Source organism: Heptranchias perlo, chromosome 14 (assembly GCF_035084215.1).
Source record: "Heptranchias perlo isolate sHepPer1 chromosome 14, sHepPer1.hap1, whole genome shotgun sequence".
Lineage (NCBI taxonomy): Eukaryota > Metazoa > Chordata > Chondrichthyes > Hexanchiformes > Hexanchidae > Heptranchias > Heptranchias perlo.
In genome coordinates this window covers 9,503,585-9,520,739 of record NC_090338.1, presented here as the reverse complement: position 1 = coordinate 9,520,739, position 17,155 = coordinate 9,503,585, and the positions used below count along the sequence as shown (strand labels likewise).

The following is a 17,155-nucleotide window of genomic DNA, read 5'->3' as shown; positions in this document are numbered from 1 at the left end:
CGAGCTGTTTGGCTGTCCCGCTGACAACAACGTAGCGTGCGAAACTCCACAGAAAGCCTGTGGGCATGTGCAAGTCTAACAAACAGCAGGCGCCATTCGTTCGCCGCTCAGAGCAAAATCTGGCCCTCGTTTCAAGCTACAAGCTAATTATACATTTTTTGGGGGGCGGGGGGAGGGTTGTCATAATTGTTGAACTGGCCACATAAATAGTGTTCACACCAGAATTGTTATTATACTCCTCGTGCAAATTAAACTTTACCCACAGTGCTTTTGTGCTAATTTAAATTCTGTAGCGAGGCCCTACAACTGTTTAGAACGTTAAAGGTGATTTCTCTCACTGCTGGATCAGGAAAATCCCAGGTCTGATTTCTGGGCTGTGCTGAGTTAACAAAGCTATTTGGGGCTCGGGATAGGAAAAAGCATCCCAGGTCCTCAACAACAACAACAACAAGAACTTGCATTTATATAGTGCCTTTAACGTAGTAAAACGTCCCAAGGCGCTTCACAGGAGCGTTATCATATAAAATTTGACACCCAAGCTACATAAGGAGATATTAAGACAGGTTGATCAAAGCAGCAGGTTTTAAGGAGCGTGTTAAAGGAGAAGAGAGAGGTGGAGAGGCGGAGAGGTATAGGGAGGGAATTCCAGAGCTTAGGGGCTAGGACGCTGAAGGCACGGCCGCCAATGGTGGGGTGATGAAAATCGGGGATGCACAAGAGGCCAGAATTGAAGGAGCGCAAAGATCTCGAAGGGTTGTAGGGCTGGAGCAGGTTATAGAGATAGGGATGGGCGATGCCATGGAGGGATTTGAAAACAATGATGAGAATTTTAAAATCGAGGTGTTGCCAGACCGGGAGCCAATGTAGATCATTGAGCACACAGATGATGGGTGAACGGAACTTGGTGCGAGTTAGGATACAGGCAGCGGAGTTTTGGATGAGCTCAAGTTTCTGGAGGATGCAAGGTGGTAGGCTGGCCAGGAGAGCATTGGAATAGTCGTGCCTCGAGGTAACAAAGGCTCCCAATCGCTATGCAGTGACCCCTGGTGGAACGCTCGTGTATCATGATGATGGGTGAGGGTGAGGTTTGGTTTCTGATGCTCCCCACGGTGAATAGCCCGCTGACACTGTTCTGACCCCACCATGAAGAATGGCTACTATGGCAAGGAACTAGTGGGGGGCTGATTCTTGCTGTGGATTTATACCACAGCGAGAATCAGCACCTTTTAGAAAACAGGGGGGGAAAATGGTGGAAAAAAAAATTAAGAGTGAACAAACAAAACAAAAGCAATTTCTCAACACATAGTTTTTCATTCGATTATAATTTTCTACTACAGCAATATTGAAGAAATTGTGGGATCTTGTAAGATGGAATTTTTTTTTATATATATAAAATTGTAATCAGGCTTTTGAAAGTGAATGCTTATGAACTGGTGTCAGTTTTTCCATTTTTCTCATGCTGGGAACAGTTCTATGGGCATAATATTCTTGTGGTACCTTACCCAAGTGGCCATTCATTAAGCATGAGCTTCCACAATGCTTAACAAACAGACTATTCAACTGTGTAGGGCATCACCGCCACGTCTGAAACTGTCCTGACTCAACATCCACAAACACACACACGGTCTCTGAATAAGAGATAGTAACCCTGGTTGTCTTTTCCTTTCCTAGACCACAGATCCTGAGGCTATTTTTAGTGTCCCTATCACTAGTCTTTCTGAGCTCAGCTAACTCAGAACAGACCTGCTGTCTTCCTGTCTTTACCTCTCAGTACCACACAATGTGATTCAGCTACTCAAGTGACCATATGCCCATATTTCTTGACTTTAAACTATACAAATCGTTGCGCCGGCTAACCAGAGAATCCCACACCCAAAAATAAAATTAAGTGAGCTACTTCATAGAGAAAGTAAAGAACTTGCATTTATAGAGTGCCTTTCACAACCTCAGGATGTCCCAAAGAGCTTTACAGCCAATTACATACTTTTGAAATATGGTAACTGTTGTAATGTGAGGAAACACGGCAGCCAAAATTGCACACAGCAAGATCCCACAAACAGCAATGTGATAACCAATCAGATAATCTATTTTTTAGTAATGCTGGTTGAGGGATAAATATTGAGCAGGACACCGGAAGAAACTCCCCTGCTCTTCTTCGAAATAGTGCCGTGGGATCTTTTACATCCATCTGAGAGGGCAGACGAGGCCTCGGTTTAATGTCTTATTGGAAAGGCGACACCTCCGACAGTGCTGCACTCCCTCAGCACTGCACTGCGGTGTGAGCCTAGATTATGTGCTCAACTCTCTGAAGTGGGGCTTAAACCTAGGACCTACTGACTCAACTACCTACTGAGCCAGGGCTGACACTTAAAAACCAGGAACTAAAACTTTGCTCGCACCATCTGTGTTCCCCTTCTCCCTAGTGATGCTACTTAGAAAAAAAAAGTTGTCAATGACACAATCGTGAGGGCTAGGAAGAGGTTGCCGCTGATAACTGTATCAAAATATAATCAACACCAGATTGCCGAGGCAGAAAAATCCAAGAAATAGGGCCTTTTAAATTGAAAATCCAAAGAGTGATGCATGAGAATAATTAAATGAAGAGCTCATCTTCATATATCACCGATCATGTTCAACATAAAATTGCCTTCAACATAATAGGCTCAAAATGTCACATTAAGAGACCAGTGATCTTATCAGAGATAATTCGTTAGTTTAAAATACAGTACTAAACTCTACCTTTGCCCACATGTTACATTAAAAAAGAAAACCGGAACGTACTCAAAAATTCCTCCTGAAATGGTCCTGCAATGCTGATGGATGGATTTAGTGTCTGAACATTTAAACGGTTCATCCTCCAGCTTCACCCATCCCCCACTCAGAGATGAGGGAAAACACCCACTGCACAGCTCCCTAAAGCAGCTGCAGACAGTTTCAACCATTCACACAGATTCCAGGTTCTCATTTCTAAAGACTTGTTAGCTGAAACAACACTTTAATATACAAGCTGTTTAAAAAAACGAGGTAGAATAATACACAAAAGCAATTTGGTTTAATTCAAAATTTGTAAAATTTCTGCGAGATACTGTAATACTAGCGCAGGCTTTATTCTCTGCTGTGGGCCTTTAATCTTCTGTGAATTTTAAAGCTATTTTGTTTCGTGATTGTTTCATTGTAAAAATAAAAAATCTAAAACCAAACTAAAAATGTGTCACAGCAATTGGTGGAGCTTATTAAGTGGGACAGAATCCAATGAGATGCAGATAGGTCAGGTAGCAGGTTCGAGAGAGATGAGTGTGTTTATAAATAGGGATGGGGGAGGGGGACTCCTGAGAAGAAAGGGGAGTCTGGCCTACCCTGTTTTATATATATATATATATATATATATATATATATAAAAATATACACACACATATATATATCTGGGGGAGGTTTAGAATCTCTTTCATCCTGAGGTAACATTTTCCCTACCTTTCCTTCATCTCCAACAGTGCATTTATCCTGCAAGTTTAATGTCGGTTAGAACTGATTTCAACTTTGCACCGATGCTAAACTTGTGAGGGCCGATTTTAACTCCCTTCCAGCCAGTGTAAATGGGGTGGTGGCGGCCTGAAAATGGCATTGGGTCGCTTACTGTACCATTTACACTGGCGCTCGGGCCGCCGCCATCTTGGGTAGGTTCCTGGGATGGGCGGCTGGAACGCACGCCTGTTTCAGGCGGAAGGCTATTTGTGATATGCAAATCGGGGTCCTATGACGTACCTAATTGCAATTTTGAGGTATAAATGGGTGGACTGTATGTGTCGCACACACTCTGCCCATTTGCACCAGGCAGTGAGCAGACAAATCAGTGGTCCTTAAAGGAACCGCTGGAGGCCGCTCACAAAATGGCCCAATAAGTGTTACATTTTTTTTTGGTGTGACCAGGAGGAGCAGGAGTGTTGCTGGTCTGTCTGAGACCACTATTCCCCCCGCTATCCCCCAGGCTCTGACTGTCAGCCTGCTCAGCTTTGGAGCTGACTGATCTCCCGCCCTCCCACAACCAGCGAGCTGCATTAGGGCGCCGGTGTTATGTACATGGCTCAGGCTTTATGTCAGCTTCGCTAGCCGCCCACCCATTCTCCGCCAGTAGTTAAAATTGTCCTTGTTGAATGTAAATTGAGTGTCAAGGCCCAAATTGGTGCCAAAATGAAGCACCTCCTGCAGGGAGTCTCTCCCCCTTTGCTCCAGTGTTAGATCAGTCCCTGACTCTGAATTGAAGGTGCATTTATACTATAATTGCAGTGTTGTTACTAAGTGAATGCATTTTTCACCAACACTACAGCTGTGGTGTGAATGCATGCTGAGAGGTTGGTTATATTACAGGTATCAATCTCCAACACAGTATGTGTGGAGTATCCCACAGAGCTGCAAGACCTGAGTTAAGCTGCCAGTTCTCATGTTGCTTTTTGCCCAGTGATAGTAGAGCTCTGCATCTGCCTGTTTGCCCATATGTGAAGAGTTCTTCTCACCAGCTTCCAAATGCCAGTTAATCTTTAATGAAAGTACTGAGCTGACACACATCTCCACACTCTCCAAATATTAAAAAATACCAAAATCAAGTTTTGGTAATTTCCCGGAAGTCCAACGAATTTCTTGGGACATTTTTTAAATTTGCCTGTGCACTTTAGTTATACTGCAGCCTGTGAAACTCGCACATCGCCTTTCGTGCAGTCAGATCCCTGATCTGATTCCTGAGTTATACTCACTGTTTTGCATAAACAGCATCCAAAGCCGCTTTGGCTCATCTTAAAGATTGTATGTCTGGACCATGAGTGGCATGTGTCACTCATGGCCACAATGTCAGGTAACCCCCTCCCACGCCTCCAACGTTGCTGCTTTGAAACTGCCCACTAGAAATTGCTTGAGAACCCCCAGTGTTTGACTGCCTCCAGTTTCCTTCATCTCCACCCAACCGGCTGTGGATGTGATGTTTAGACTCTATCACTCCGTTTCCTCAGTGGCATGACTGACGTTGATAACATCATTTATGGGGAGATTATGGGCACAACATCCTGTGGCACATCATATTAGTTCTGTATCATGCTAATGTACACTGGTACTCTGAGTTTTAAAGGAAAACTCAGCAGCCATTGTGTTTGAGACCATTTTTGCCAAACCCATGTTAGATCGACCTACCATCATGAGTCTATCAACTCAAGGTAGAGAGAGATGTAGGTGTTGGATTCATGCCACTAAGTAGGTTGGTTTCAATGCACACAATCATACTATGACAGATGATGTTCGCTATTAAACTGGAACGGACACAACCTGGTGCACCATTCAACTCAGTACAAGCATAATTTTGGTATAAACATCCAAGCATGACAACAAGCAATGGAACCAGCAAAGAGAGAGACTCGTCGCATCAATCCGGCCTAATTTTCAGCCTATGTTCCAGACTGTACGAGACAGTGCTATAACTCACTAAACCATTTTTTTTGGTCATTTTTATACAAATATGCCATTAATCAAACTCACTTCTAGAGTACAGTTTTCTACAGTTCCTTTTCCTTAGGACATTGCTACAGGTTAGTTATTGATTTAGCTGATTTCTATACCCCTCTCTTCTAGGATAGCATAGTTTTGCTTCTTAACCTTTGGGGAATCAGGGAGTATTTATGCAGCATTTTTCCCCCAGGAGATTAAATAGGCATGCTGCATCGGGTCGATTGTAGAAGGACATTGCTAGATGGACTGAATAACCTGTTCCGATTCTATACTTCATGTTCATAAGCAAAATTGCTGGAGATCTTCTAATTCAGAGAATGCAAGCACTGGGTTAGCTCTACAATGTGATATGTACTCAGACCCGGAAACTTACATTTACAACAATGTCAGCTTGTGTCCCTGCTCACTCCTGCCAAGGAGAGAAATGAGTCTGGGAGTAACAAAATTGACACAGTTCATATGACTTAATATACAGAGCAAACACCCTTACTCTGGCCCCTGAATGGTTCCATCTGAGATTCAGACTAATCTCCAGATGTGGAAATGCAGCATGTGTTTCTATTTTGTCCTTGCAGGATGCTGTAATCTTAAATTACTCTGGAGTTCATTGTGTTCTTAGTTATTTCCAAAAATAGCACACAAAGGTTGATGAATTTAATCTCTGCCCTATTTGGAAAATATTGAGCAAGTCTAACTTTACAGAGTTGAAGACACAGTGATTTGTATGTCTTTTGCTTTTACCTGCTTGCTAACAGGGTATCATTGGATCTATCTTATTTACCCTGGAAGAATATTTGGAATGAAGCCAGACTCCTCTTATATCCTGTCAATTCTTTTGAAGGAACAAGCCTCTTTCTCAAAGCAAAAAAGCCCCTGCAGTGACATACCAGTGTACAAATGTTTAACATGTTTATTACCATTTTAGCGAAGGCGATACACTGTCTCCACTAAAAGAGCAGAGGGAGGAATTTGAGATGAAGGCATTAAGTATTTGTACTTTAGTGTCTCACTAATTCCAGGGGCCAAAGTGGATTTTGTTTTGGTTGAAGGGTCCCATCCTTTCTTTATCTGATGCTCATTGACACAATATATTTCCAGTATTTCGATGATAAAATTGCTGTCAGTGAACTTTGTAATGCATTTTTTAATCTGTCGATGATGAATGGGTTAACAAATGCATTAAAGTAATACACAGGAATTTTGTAAAAAACACAGTAATGCTTTCATTACAAATATTGCTGACAGCGATTTCACTCTCTTTACTCCAAAGTTAAGTAGACAATGACTGCCACATTTTGTGGGCTATAATACCAACATGACAATAGGACTATAGGCTAGTCAAACAGATAGATATGCCTTAGATTGGTGCACACTCTACATACAGAACTTGCAACTGCCTGTATTGCTTCTAGGTTAGGAGGCCTGACGTCAGAATATGGTTCGTTTGCCGCACAATTATTATTTTACTAAGCATGGCACAATTTACTCCAGGTGTTCTCAATTTAGTTTCACTTTCCCAACTTTCCTTATTTTTGCTGGAGTTTCTTCACAAGCCACATGAACTGAAATTTCCTTATACAACTAAGGCCTTGAAATTATACTGTTCAAGTACCAGTGTACAAAATCACTTTGTCTACTATGTTAACAGAAACGCTAATGGTTTATTTTAAATGTTTCAACACCTCTGTTAAGATGGTGGAGAAAAGGGTTTTAGGCAAACAGGTCAACAGTTTTTATGCTAATATTTGCACAGCATAATTTCCAGGCCTGTATGTCCAACACTGGTCACCAATTGCTCAATATTCTATGTTCTGCACACTCATGACAAGTCATGCAATAACCTTGTGTTTTTGTCATGACTGTAAAAAGTAAAAGGCTTGAGAAAGATTACTTTTGACCTAACTGAAAGTTAGTCTCCAATATATATGTTGTGATTTGTCCAGCACTGACCAGGGATGGGGGCGGGCTTCGCACACATCGATTTCCTCGGTCCTCCGGGGTCTTTTTCGACAGCACGCTGTACATTGCACTGCACGTCACGCTGAAGGTCACGCTGAACGTTACGTGGCACATCACGCGGCACGTCACGCGGTACGTCACGCTGCACGTCACGTTGCACGTCACGTTGGACTTCACGCTGGACTTCACGCTGTATATCACGCTGCACACCTTCCTCCTCCAGGTACTGGGAACTGCAGAAACAACAGTCACACGATCACTGGACATGCTGAGAAATGTGTGAAAAACAGAAAGTGAGAGAAGCAGCATCTGAGCTGACCCATAACACGAGTATCATTTCCTAAGATAAATTCTGCTTACACCATCCATTCAAATCAAGCAAATTTTGCCAAATTTTCTTCCCTTTCCCAAATTTTCTCCGCTCCTTTCCTGAAGGTCCTGGCTTTCCATCGCCCCATCATTGGCAGCCAAGGCTTCAACTACCTAGGCCCTAAGTTCTGGAATTCCTTCCCTAAACCTCTCCCCCTCTCTACCGCTCTCTCTTCCTTTAAGGCGCTCCTTAAAACCTACCTCTTTGACCAAGTTTTTGGTCATCTGTCCCACTATCTCTTTATATGACTCTGTGTCAAATTTTGTTTGATTACACTCCTGCGAAGTGCCATGGGATGTTTTACTACGTGAAAGGCGCTATATAAATGTAAATTGTTTTTGCTAGGATGGAGCAAGGTTCCACAGACAACCTCAGATGTTTGGTGACAGGAAAATTGAGAATGGTTGTAATAACCTCAAATTTGAAGGTGGCATGTCAAGTTGATAAAGCTGTTAAAAATAGGCATACGGGATCCTGGGCTTTTTAAATAGAGGCATCGAGTATAATGGCAAAGAAGTTATGGTAAACTTTTATAGATCACTGGTTAGGCCTCAGCTGTAGTATTATGTCCAGTTCTGGGCAGCTCATTTTAGGAAGGATGTCAAGGCCTCGGAGAGGGGGCTGTGGAGATTTAACAGAATGGTACTAGGGATGAGGGTCTTCAGTTATGTGGGGTGATTAGAAAAGCTGGGATTGTTCTCCTTAGAGCAAGGTTAAGGGGAGATTTAATAGAAGTGTTCAAAATTATGCAGGGTTCTGATAGAGTAAATAAGGAGGGGCTGTTTCCACTGGCAGAAGGGTCAGTAACCAGAGGACACCAATTTAAGATAATTGGCAAAAGAACTAGAGGAGAGATGGAGATTTTTTTTTAATGCAGCAAGTTGTTTTGATCTGGAATACACTGTCTGAAAGGGTGGTGGAAGCAGATTCAATAGTAGCTTTCAAAAGGGAATTGGATAAATACTTGAAAAGGAAAACTATGCGGGGCTATGGGGAAAGAGCAGGGGAGTGGGACTAATTGGATAGCTCTTTCAAAGAGGCGGCATAGGCACAAAGGGCGGAAGGGCCTCCTTCTGTGCTGTATGGTTCTATGATTCTATCACCCCTCGGTCTCCTGCGTACCAGGCTGATAAGCCCAAGTTTCTCCAGCCTTTTCCTGTACCTCAGACCCTCGACACTAGTGATCAGCCATGTGGCACTGAGGTGTTTATTGATGTCATTGATGTCATTGTTACTTGAGGAAGGAGGAAGCCTCCGAAAGCTTGTGAATTTAAAATAAAATTGCTGGACTATAACTTGGTGTTGTAAAATTGTTTACAATTGTCAACCCCAGTCCATCACCGGCATCTCCACATCATGTTTATTGATGTCATTGCTCTCACCGAGATGTGATTGCTTGCTTAGTTGGTGGTTTGATTTCTATGTTTTTTTCTTCTGTTGTGTCTTGGAACTCATTTGCAGTATTGATTTGTATTTGGCAGATTTCCCTGCGCTTCAGTCTCACATTTGGCATGTGGTGTTTGCTACATATTCTCTGGTTTGAGATTTGTTTCATGTAACATGTTATTTGTGTGTGGGGAGAACTTCTCTCCCATTTTCTCTGTCTGTTAATTTTTTTTCTCATAAGCTATGTGAATTCCTTCTTTAGCGATGTACATCTCCTGAGCTCTATGTTTTTTTTTAAAAACAGTATTTTTTTTACCTTCTCCAAAATATTCATCTCCCATGTACAACATTTATGTACTTACACTTCATGTGCAAACCTAGACAGCAAGTGTCAACAGACTATTTGGCTTTGGGAAGCATCAACACCAAGCCCAATGCAGCAACTATTAGGTAGCAATCACAAGTGGGATTTTTTCCTCTCTCTAACTTAGGGCTGCTAAGGCCAATTCGAGTATTCCTGCTCCTACCCTAGATGTGATCAACCAACTCAGCACAAATGGGAAATCAGTCCCTGGTCCTTCTTGGCTTAAATGGCTGAATACCACATTGCACGCTGCTTCTACACATTACACCACTGAGGGGGAGGGAGCGAGTTGTTGATGTGTTAAGATAGCAGCCAAATGTCCTGAAGAAATCACCGAGGCTTACAAAAACATTGAAGACAAGATCATGTGGAATGTTTGATGTGGTCCGTTTGCCAATGAGAACGTTGGAACAATATTCACAAACATGGAATAGACTGAATGGATACAAAGCAAACACCAGCAAATCAAAAAAAAAACACTAACAAGTACCTGTTTAGTTCAGCTCTATGAGTCTGTGAGAAACGCCAGTCAGTATTCGGTTGTTTCACCTACAAAAAAACGAAGACACTGGTTAAGTTGTATGATATTTTACTTAAGCTTTAAATGTCATATACCACTTTGATCCCATTAGGAAAGCTTCTCTTAAAGAGGAAGTATAGTCTAGGGACTGTTCTTTCTGTTCAAAGCACTTCCAAAATGCTTATATGAAAATAAAATCTGAAAATACACCTTCAGAAATATACATAGAAGTTACAACATGGAAACAGGCCATTCAGCCCAAACAGTCCATATCGGTATTTAACCTCTATGTGGGCAAATAGTTCTAATCACATTTACCCACCCTGTTCCCAGATTTAATACAGGCTCATCTTTACCTCTTGGTTTTTACATTTTACTCCTCTAATAATCATATTTTCCTGATCTAAGAAGTTTTGATTTTGCAATTTAAAAAAAAATTCGTTCATGGGATGTGGGCATTGCTGGCAAGGCCGGCATTTATTGCCCATCCCTAATTGCCCTTGAGAAGGTGGTGGTGAGCCGCCTTCTTGGACCGCTGCAGTCCATGTGGCGAAGGTTCTCCCACAGTGCTGTTAGGAAGGGAGTTCCAGGATTTTGACCCAGCGACGATGAAGGAACGGTGATATATTTCCAAGTCGGGATGGTGTGTGACTTGGAGGGGAACATGCAGGTGGTGTTGTTCCCATGTGCCTGTTGCCCTTGTCCTTCTAGGTGGTAGAGGTCGCGGGTTTGGGAGGTGCTGTCGAAGAAGCCTTGACGAGTTGCTGCAGTGCATCCTGTGGACGGTACACACTGCAGCCATAGTGTGCCGGTGGTAAAGGGAATGAATGTTTAGGGTGGTGGATGGGGTGCCAATCAAGCGGGCTGCTTTGTCCTGGATGGTGTCAAGCTTCTTGAGTGTTGTTGGAGCTGCACTCATCCAGGCAAGTGGAGAGTATTCCATCACACTCCTGACTTGTGCCTTGTAGATGGTGGAAAGGCTTTGGGGAGTCAGGAGGTGAGTCACTCACCACAGAATACCCAGCCTCTGACCTGCTTTTGTAGCCACAGTATTTATGTGGCTGATTCAGTTAAGTTTCTGGTCAATGGTGACCCCCAGGATGTCGATGGTGGGGAATTCGGTGATGGTAATGCCGTGGAATGTCAAAGGGAAGTGGTTAGACTCTCTCTTTGCAAAACTACCTACTTAATATAATTGGAAGGTAGAGATAATTATTTTTGGAACAATGTCTCTATCAGAAATGTCATAATTGGAATGTCCATTTGCACACTGGGTTTCTTAGAAAAATAGAACTTAGGACCAAATCAGAGATTGCCCATGTGTTGTATTTCCAATTATTGCTGGAGGTCTGCAGAGATGTTTTTCCATTTTGAGAAGGAGAGAAAATTAGGCTGGAGAGTTCACACATCCCACTTTCTAGATATAGATCTGATGATGTGGAGATGCCAGTGATGGACTGGGGTTGACAATTGTAAACAATTTTACAACACCAAGTTATAGTCCAACAATTTTATTTTTAATCCCACAAGCTTTCGGAGGCTTCCTCCTTCCTCAGGTGGTAGCCTCTTCCTCTTCCTCCACACCACCTGAGGAAGGAGGAAGCCTCCGAAAGCTTGTGGGATTAAAAATAAAATTGTTGGACTGTAACTTGGTGTTGTAAAATTGTTTACAATAGATATAGATCACCATTGGTAGTGGCTGTTGAGACAATTGGGTGTGAGATACATTGATCAAAATCTGCTTCTGTTCCCTACTGGCAGAGGATGATAATTAATAATGAAGTTGAGTTGTTTTGTAGCAGACAATCTTTCAAATAAATCACTAATTAATGCTGCCTAAAAAAACAAACAGCCCAATTTCAAGTGGAGTTATTAAGAACAATGTAATGTTGACAGTGGTCTGCAGTTATATATGCAGTATTTAAATAGGTTATTGACACTGCTATTGAAACAGAGGATGCATTTTCTTAATTTACACTAGGTATCATCAGAAACACTTACAACAAAAACAAAGTAGAAAATCTGTTCTGTAAAAATGCTTGTACATTGTTAGGGCAAAGGGACGAGGAATTGGCTAGCAGCCAGAAACATCCCAGCTGATGGGAAACTGCAGAGCTCTGAATAAAAATAAGTAGCTTCCAGCATTAGGTGGGAAGAGATCAACAATCGGTTGATGCTATTACACCACAATGTACCAGACATTCCCTCTGTGTACTTTGAAAGTCAAACCACAGAAGGTCATGCTCACATTATAATCTGAGACCTGTAGTTCGGGTGTGAAATCACCAGCTTGAGCTGCTGCAGTGTGATTCACTCTCTGTCCAGCCTAGGTGTCACAGCAAGGGTGCTGTGTATATGCATACTAATGGTGCCCCGCATTTAATGTAGGTGTGAAGCCAAAATCACTTTGCCCTGATGCTAAACTCAGATTGTAAATCAAGTGTGAAGGCCTGATTTGAATGCAACATGAAAAAGAGTGAGAATCCTTCCAGAGGCTCTCACTCTGCTTCAATATGGTGTCAGATGAGGCACAGACACAGGATTAAAACTGTATTTACATTATAACTGCTGCAACAGTGCAAAACAAAATTGCTGTACAATAACTCTACAGTTGTAGTATAGAAGCGCTCTGAGACTCCAGGAGGTGTTGCCAACATTCCCACCAAAACTCAATTTAGACAACTTCACGCCAGAGTTATTCTACATATTTTACACTGAAGCAAAAAAGGAAAAATGTGTAGTATAACTGATCTACAATATACAATAATGACATTATTCAGTGAACTAACTGTACCTAATATCACTTTAAAGAAACAGAAACCCAGCATTGCACTACTCGATGAATATGAAATAAAAGCACATCCTAAATATGCTAAAATTATTCTCACATTGTGTGAAGTCCAAGATTCAGTTAAAAAAATGTCTGCATCCACTAAAAAAGTTAAATTTGTGATTTACTGGTGTACTTTGGACCCTCCAACAGACCTGCTGCTTAGGAACAGCTTTGTGCAGCATGTTACCTGAGCTTTGACATCACCAACACTAGTTCTAATGATTTAGCTTATGTATCATTCCATTATTCAATGTAACTACTTTCTTCAGGCTTGAGAACCCATTCCTTTATTAATCCAGTTTATAGGCAAACATTTTTAATGCTAATTCTGATTAAAAGTTAAAACCTTAAAAGTTAACTATTTCTCTCTCCACAGTTGCTGCCTGATCTGTTGAGTGCTTCCAGCATTTTCTATTTTTATTTTTTAATACTACATCATTTTGCAGAAAGACATCAATTTTAAAAGAACAAAGAGGATACAATTTTTTAAACTAAATTATTGTGAAAGAATGACACAGCATTAGATTAAATTGTATGAAATTGAATATTTAAATGAAGGGATGAATTGGGGCCTGGTCTTATGGTCAGAAATCTCCTCAATTCCGTAAAGAGATATTTTCTTACTTATTATTTTCCTTACTACACAGTTTGAATTCATTTGAAATGGTTTGAGCTTTGCGTTGATACAAACTATGTAAACTGAGGTATGAGTTAACCCAAAGTGCAGTTAGAATGTATAGTCCAGTCAAGCAGTCCCAAGTCATACTGTGGAGAATGATGCACACTCTGCACACCAGGAAAGTGCCATATTTTATGCAGCTATTGTTTAATGTTAGGATAAAGTTAGCACCACTGTCTGTTTTTTCATATCATTAAAAAGACGTAACATTACATTTATCAACAGATTGCCTGAGCACTTTTTAAACTGGCTTCTGGCTGGATTGGGGTTATACCCTGCTCAATGCAAACTCAAAGTGGAGTGGGACAGCCTCCTAGGCAACCTTCTCTCAAACTGCTTTGCTTTAGTGCATTCAAGAGTCAGATTCAGATCTGACTCTTATATTATAGTGCCTCTTTGCTTTAATGCAAAACTGGCGGTATCACTTCAGCATTTGTTGTGAGTGCCTCTCCAGGGGCTAGTATCAAATCATTTTGGCTTCATATGAGTTGCAATATGACTGCTAATATAGCCTGGAAAGTAATCAAACTTAATGTTTCATGATTTAATCTTAACTCTTGGCCAATTGGAATGGGGCTCTCTTGTGACATTAAAATTTACCCAGAATTCAGATGCCGGTGAACGGAACTTAGTGCATGTCTAAAAGCACCATATATCTGCACGCAATGTTGACCTGAAAGTATAGCTTGGGTCTTCTGGATCCCTAGCATAGGCAATGGACAGGTACCTGTAGTATACGAACATCCTTTCCCGAACCAGAACAAGGACTGCCTATATATCTATATCAGCTGAAATCTATATCAGTTCTAGGGATTATGACTTGACCTTCATTAGAATAGCAAAAACAAACTTCTGAGTGAGGGAAATCAGCCTATAAGTTACTGTGGGGCACAGTTGATAAAAATCTCGGTGATGGACTGGGGTTGACAATTGTAAACAATTTTACAACACCAAGTTATAGTCCAGCAATTTTATTTTAAATTCACAAGCTTTCGGAGGCTTCCTCCTTCGTCAGGTGAACGATGTGAAAATGAAATCCTCGAAATGAAATCGCATTTATAATTCACAGAACAATGCTTGGTGATTACAGACAGTTTTTTCAACTGCCCGTTGCCAAGGCAATCATTGTGCAGACAGACAGGTGTTACCTGCCAGGTCTCAGAATATACAAATCACCAAAAAAAACAACAAACAAAAAAAAACAGAGATAGAGAGGTAGAAACATAGAAAAGACAGCAACTGACCCGTTATATTAAAAACAGATAACATTTGTTCGCTGGTGGGGTAACGTGTAGCGTGACATGAACCCAAGATCCCGGTTGAGGCCGTCCTCATGGGTGCGGAACTTGGCTATCAATTTCTGCTCGACGATTTTGCGGTGTCCGTTTGGCGATTGTTGCTCGGACACCGCGCAACAATTGCCAAACAGGAGGGTTCCCTCCCAGTCGGGGAACACTTCAGCAGTCATGGACATTCATCCACCGACCTTCGGGTAAGCGTACTCCAAGGCGGCCTTCGAGACACACGACAACGCAAAATCGTCGAGCAGAAATTGATAGCCAAGTTCCGCACCCATGAGGACGGCCTCAACCGGGATCTTGGGTTCATGTCACGCTACACGTTACCCCACCAGCGAACAAATGTTATCTGTTTTTAATATAACGGGTCAGTTGCTGTCTTTTCTATGTTTCTACCTCTCTATCTCTGTTTTTTTTTGTTTGTTGTTTTTTTTGGTGATTTGTATATTCTGAGACCTGGCAGGTAACACCTGTCTGTCTGCACACTGATTGCCTTGGCAACGGGCAGTTGAAAAAACTGTCTGTAATCACCAAGCATTGTTCTTTGAATTATAAATGCGATTTCATTTCGAGGATTTCATTTTCACATCGTTCACCTGACGAAGGAGGAAGCCTCCGAAAGCTTGTGAATTTAAAATAAAATTGCTGGACTATAACTTGGTGTTGTAAAATTGTTTACAAAAGATAAAAATCTCAGCTGTCAAAAATTAATAAATCTCCTAATACAGACCAAACATTGCTGTGCAACTTAAATTTATAATGTTTGAGGTCAGCGGCTAAACCATTAAATCTCTTTTAAATTTACATCAGTTTTGACATTTTAATGTTATTTATCTACCTTGTAATGTGTTCAATAAAGAGCTGAGTTGAACTAAATTAAATTAGATAACTTAAGTTTTCAACATATAGCAAAATAGAACAAACAAAAACCACCATGACCAATCCACTAAGGGCAAAACTATCCAAGAGATCTATCTGAATGCATTAAATGGAATAAGGTAAAAGGAGTAACATGTAACTCATTGTAGTATTGAGAAGATGTTCTCCTGCACACACAATTTTTGGCATCTCAAACCATTATCAAACCCTAGATGTATCAAGGCCTTACAACACACATCAACCTATTTGCTTACATTGCTGCTAATGGTGAGATTCCAGCAACCTGGGCTTCAGCTCCAATCAGTATACTTTTGATTTATTTTAATCAAAAGAAGGGAGCAGGTAGGTGTTCCCATTGCATGAGTTGGCCTAGAGACAGGGCAATGTAAAGGTGCCTCCACTAATTAGCTGTACAGAATGGAGCAGTAGAACATATATTCTGCGAGAAAAGTCATGGAGCATATATATGCTGACATTCTCCAGCATATAGACTATATATAAAGACTACTTAATACGTTGTATGTTGCCATTCGCACCTGAAATCTGCACCAGGCTGGTTAAATTAGTAGAGCAAGCAATCCGTGTTTTCTTGATAATGGGGAGTATATTCTACTGTGAACCGTGTCACAGCCCAAAATCCATTTGGAGGCCAGTATGTAAAAGATGAGTTCAATTTCAAGAGGAGTTTTACAACGATCAATCTACCAGGTTCCCAAGAATCTTTACAGTTGGAATGGTGTTCAGTTATCCACTTGGGTCACTGTTCAGAGAAGCCTGTTCCTGATGTAGTAGACCAACAAATTCAGCAGTCTCAGAGGTACTTCATCTCATGGAAAACTAGAATAATTTATAATTTACATCCAAGACACCTTCTTCAATTGTTTGTAATTCTCGTGGAATTTCAAGGACGGCTTCTGGATTAAATACAGAGTTCGCGCCTCTATCTTTTTATTCACAAATAGAACTTTGTCCTCCAAACTGCTCGCCAAATAGAACTTCTTGTTGTCAGGGGTGACCAGTTGCCCTCAGCAGTCAACGTTCTAACATAGAGAATTTTCTAATAATCCGAAAAAACTACCCTGATTTAGTCCTTCTGAAACATCAGATATCTTTCCCAGGAATTGCATCCCAAGATAGGGACAAAGAGAACCCCATATGCCCCCAAATTTATCTTTGGACATTTCTTAGCCAGAACAATGAGACCTATGAATATCATAACCTGGGAGGAGTTGGCGATACATAATGTAAGCTTTGAAGTCCAAATGCACGTCATTCCATAAATTTGTCGGAGAATTATAATCTGTGCAAAAGCGCACCCAACACATTCTAACGGCATTTTATACATGCTGCAGTTCCACGATTCCCCTCAATCAAAAC

At 41.3% G+C, this 17,155-nt stretch overlaps 1 protein-coding gene across 19 annotated transcripts in view; it reads right to left on the bottom strand.

The window, feature by feature from the left end:
• Positions 1-17,155, bottom strand: part of LOC137332308 (protocadherin-10-like) — a 245,812-nt gene that overhangs the window by 75,479 nt on the left and 153,178 nt on the right. For all 19 annotated transcript variants that reach the window (XM_067996031.1, XM_067996022.1, XM_067996028.1 and 16 more), the window contains 2 exons: positions 10,060-10,118; positions 7,441-7,682 (listed from right to left, as the gene is read on the bottom strand). In XM_067996031.1, coding sequence (XP_067852132.1) covers positions 7,441-7,682; positions 10,060-10,118 — 301 coding nt within the window. The remainder of the gene's footprint in view (positions 1-7,440; positions 7,683-10,059; positions 10,119-17,155) is intronic.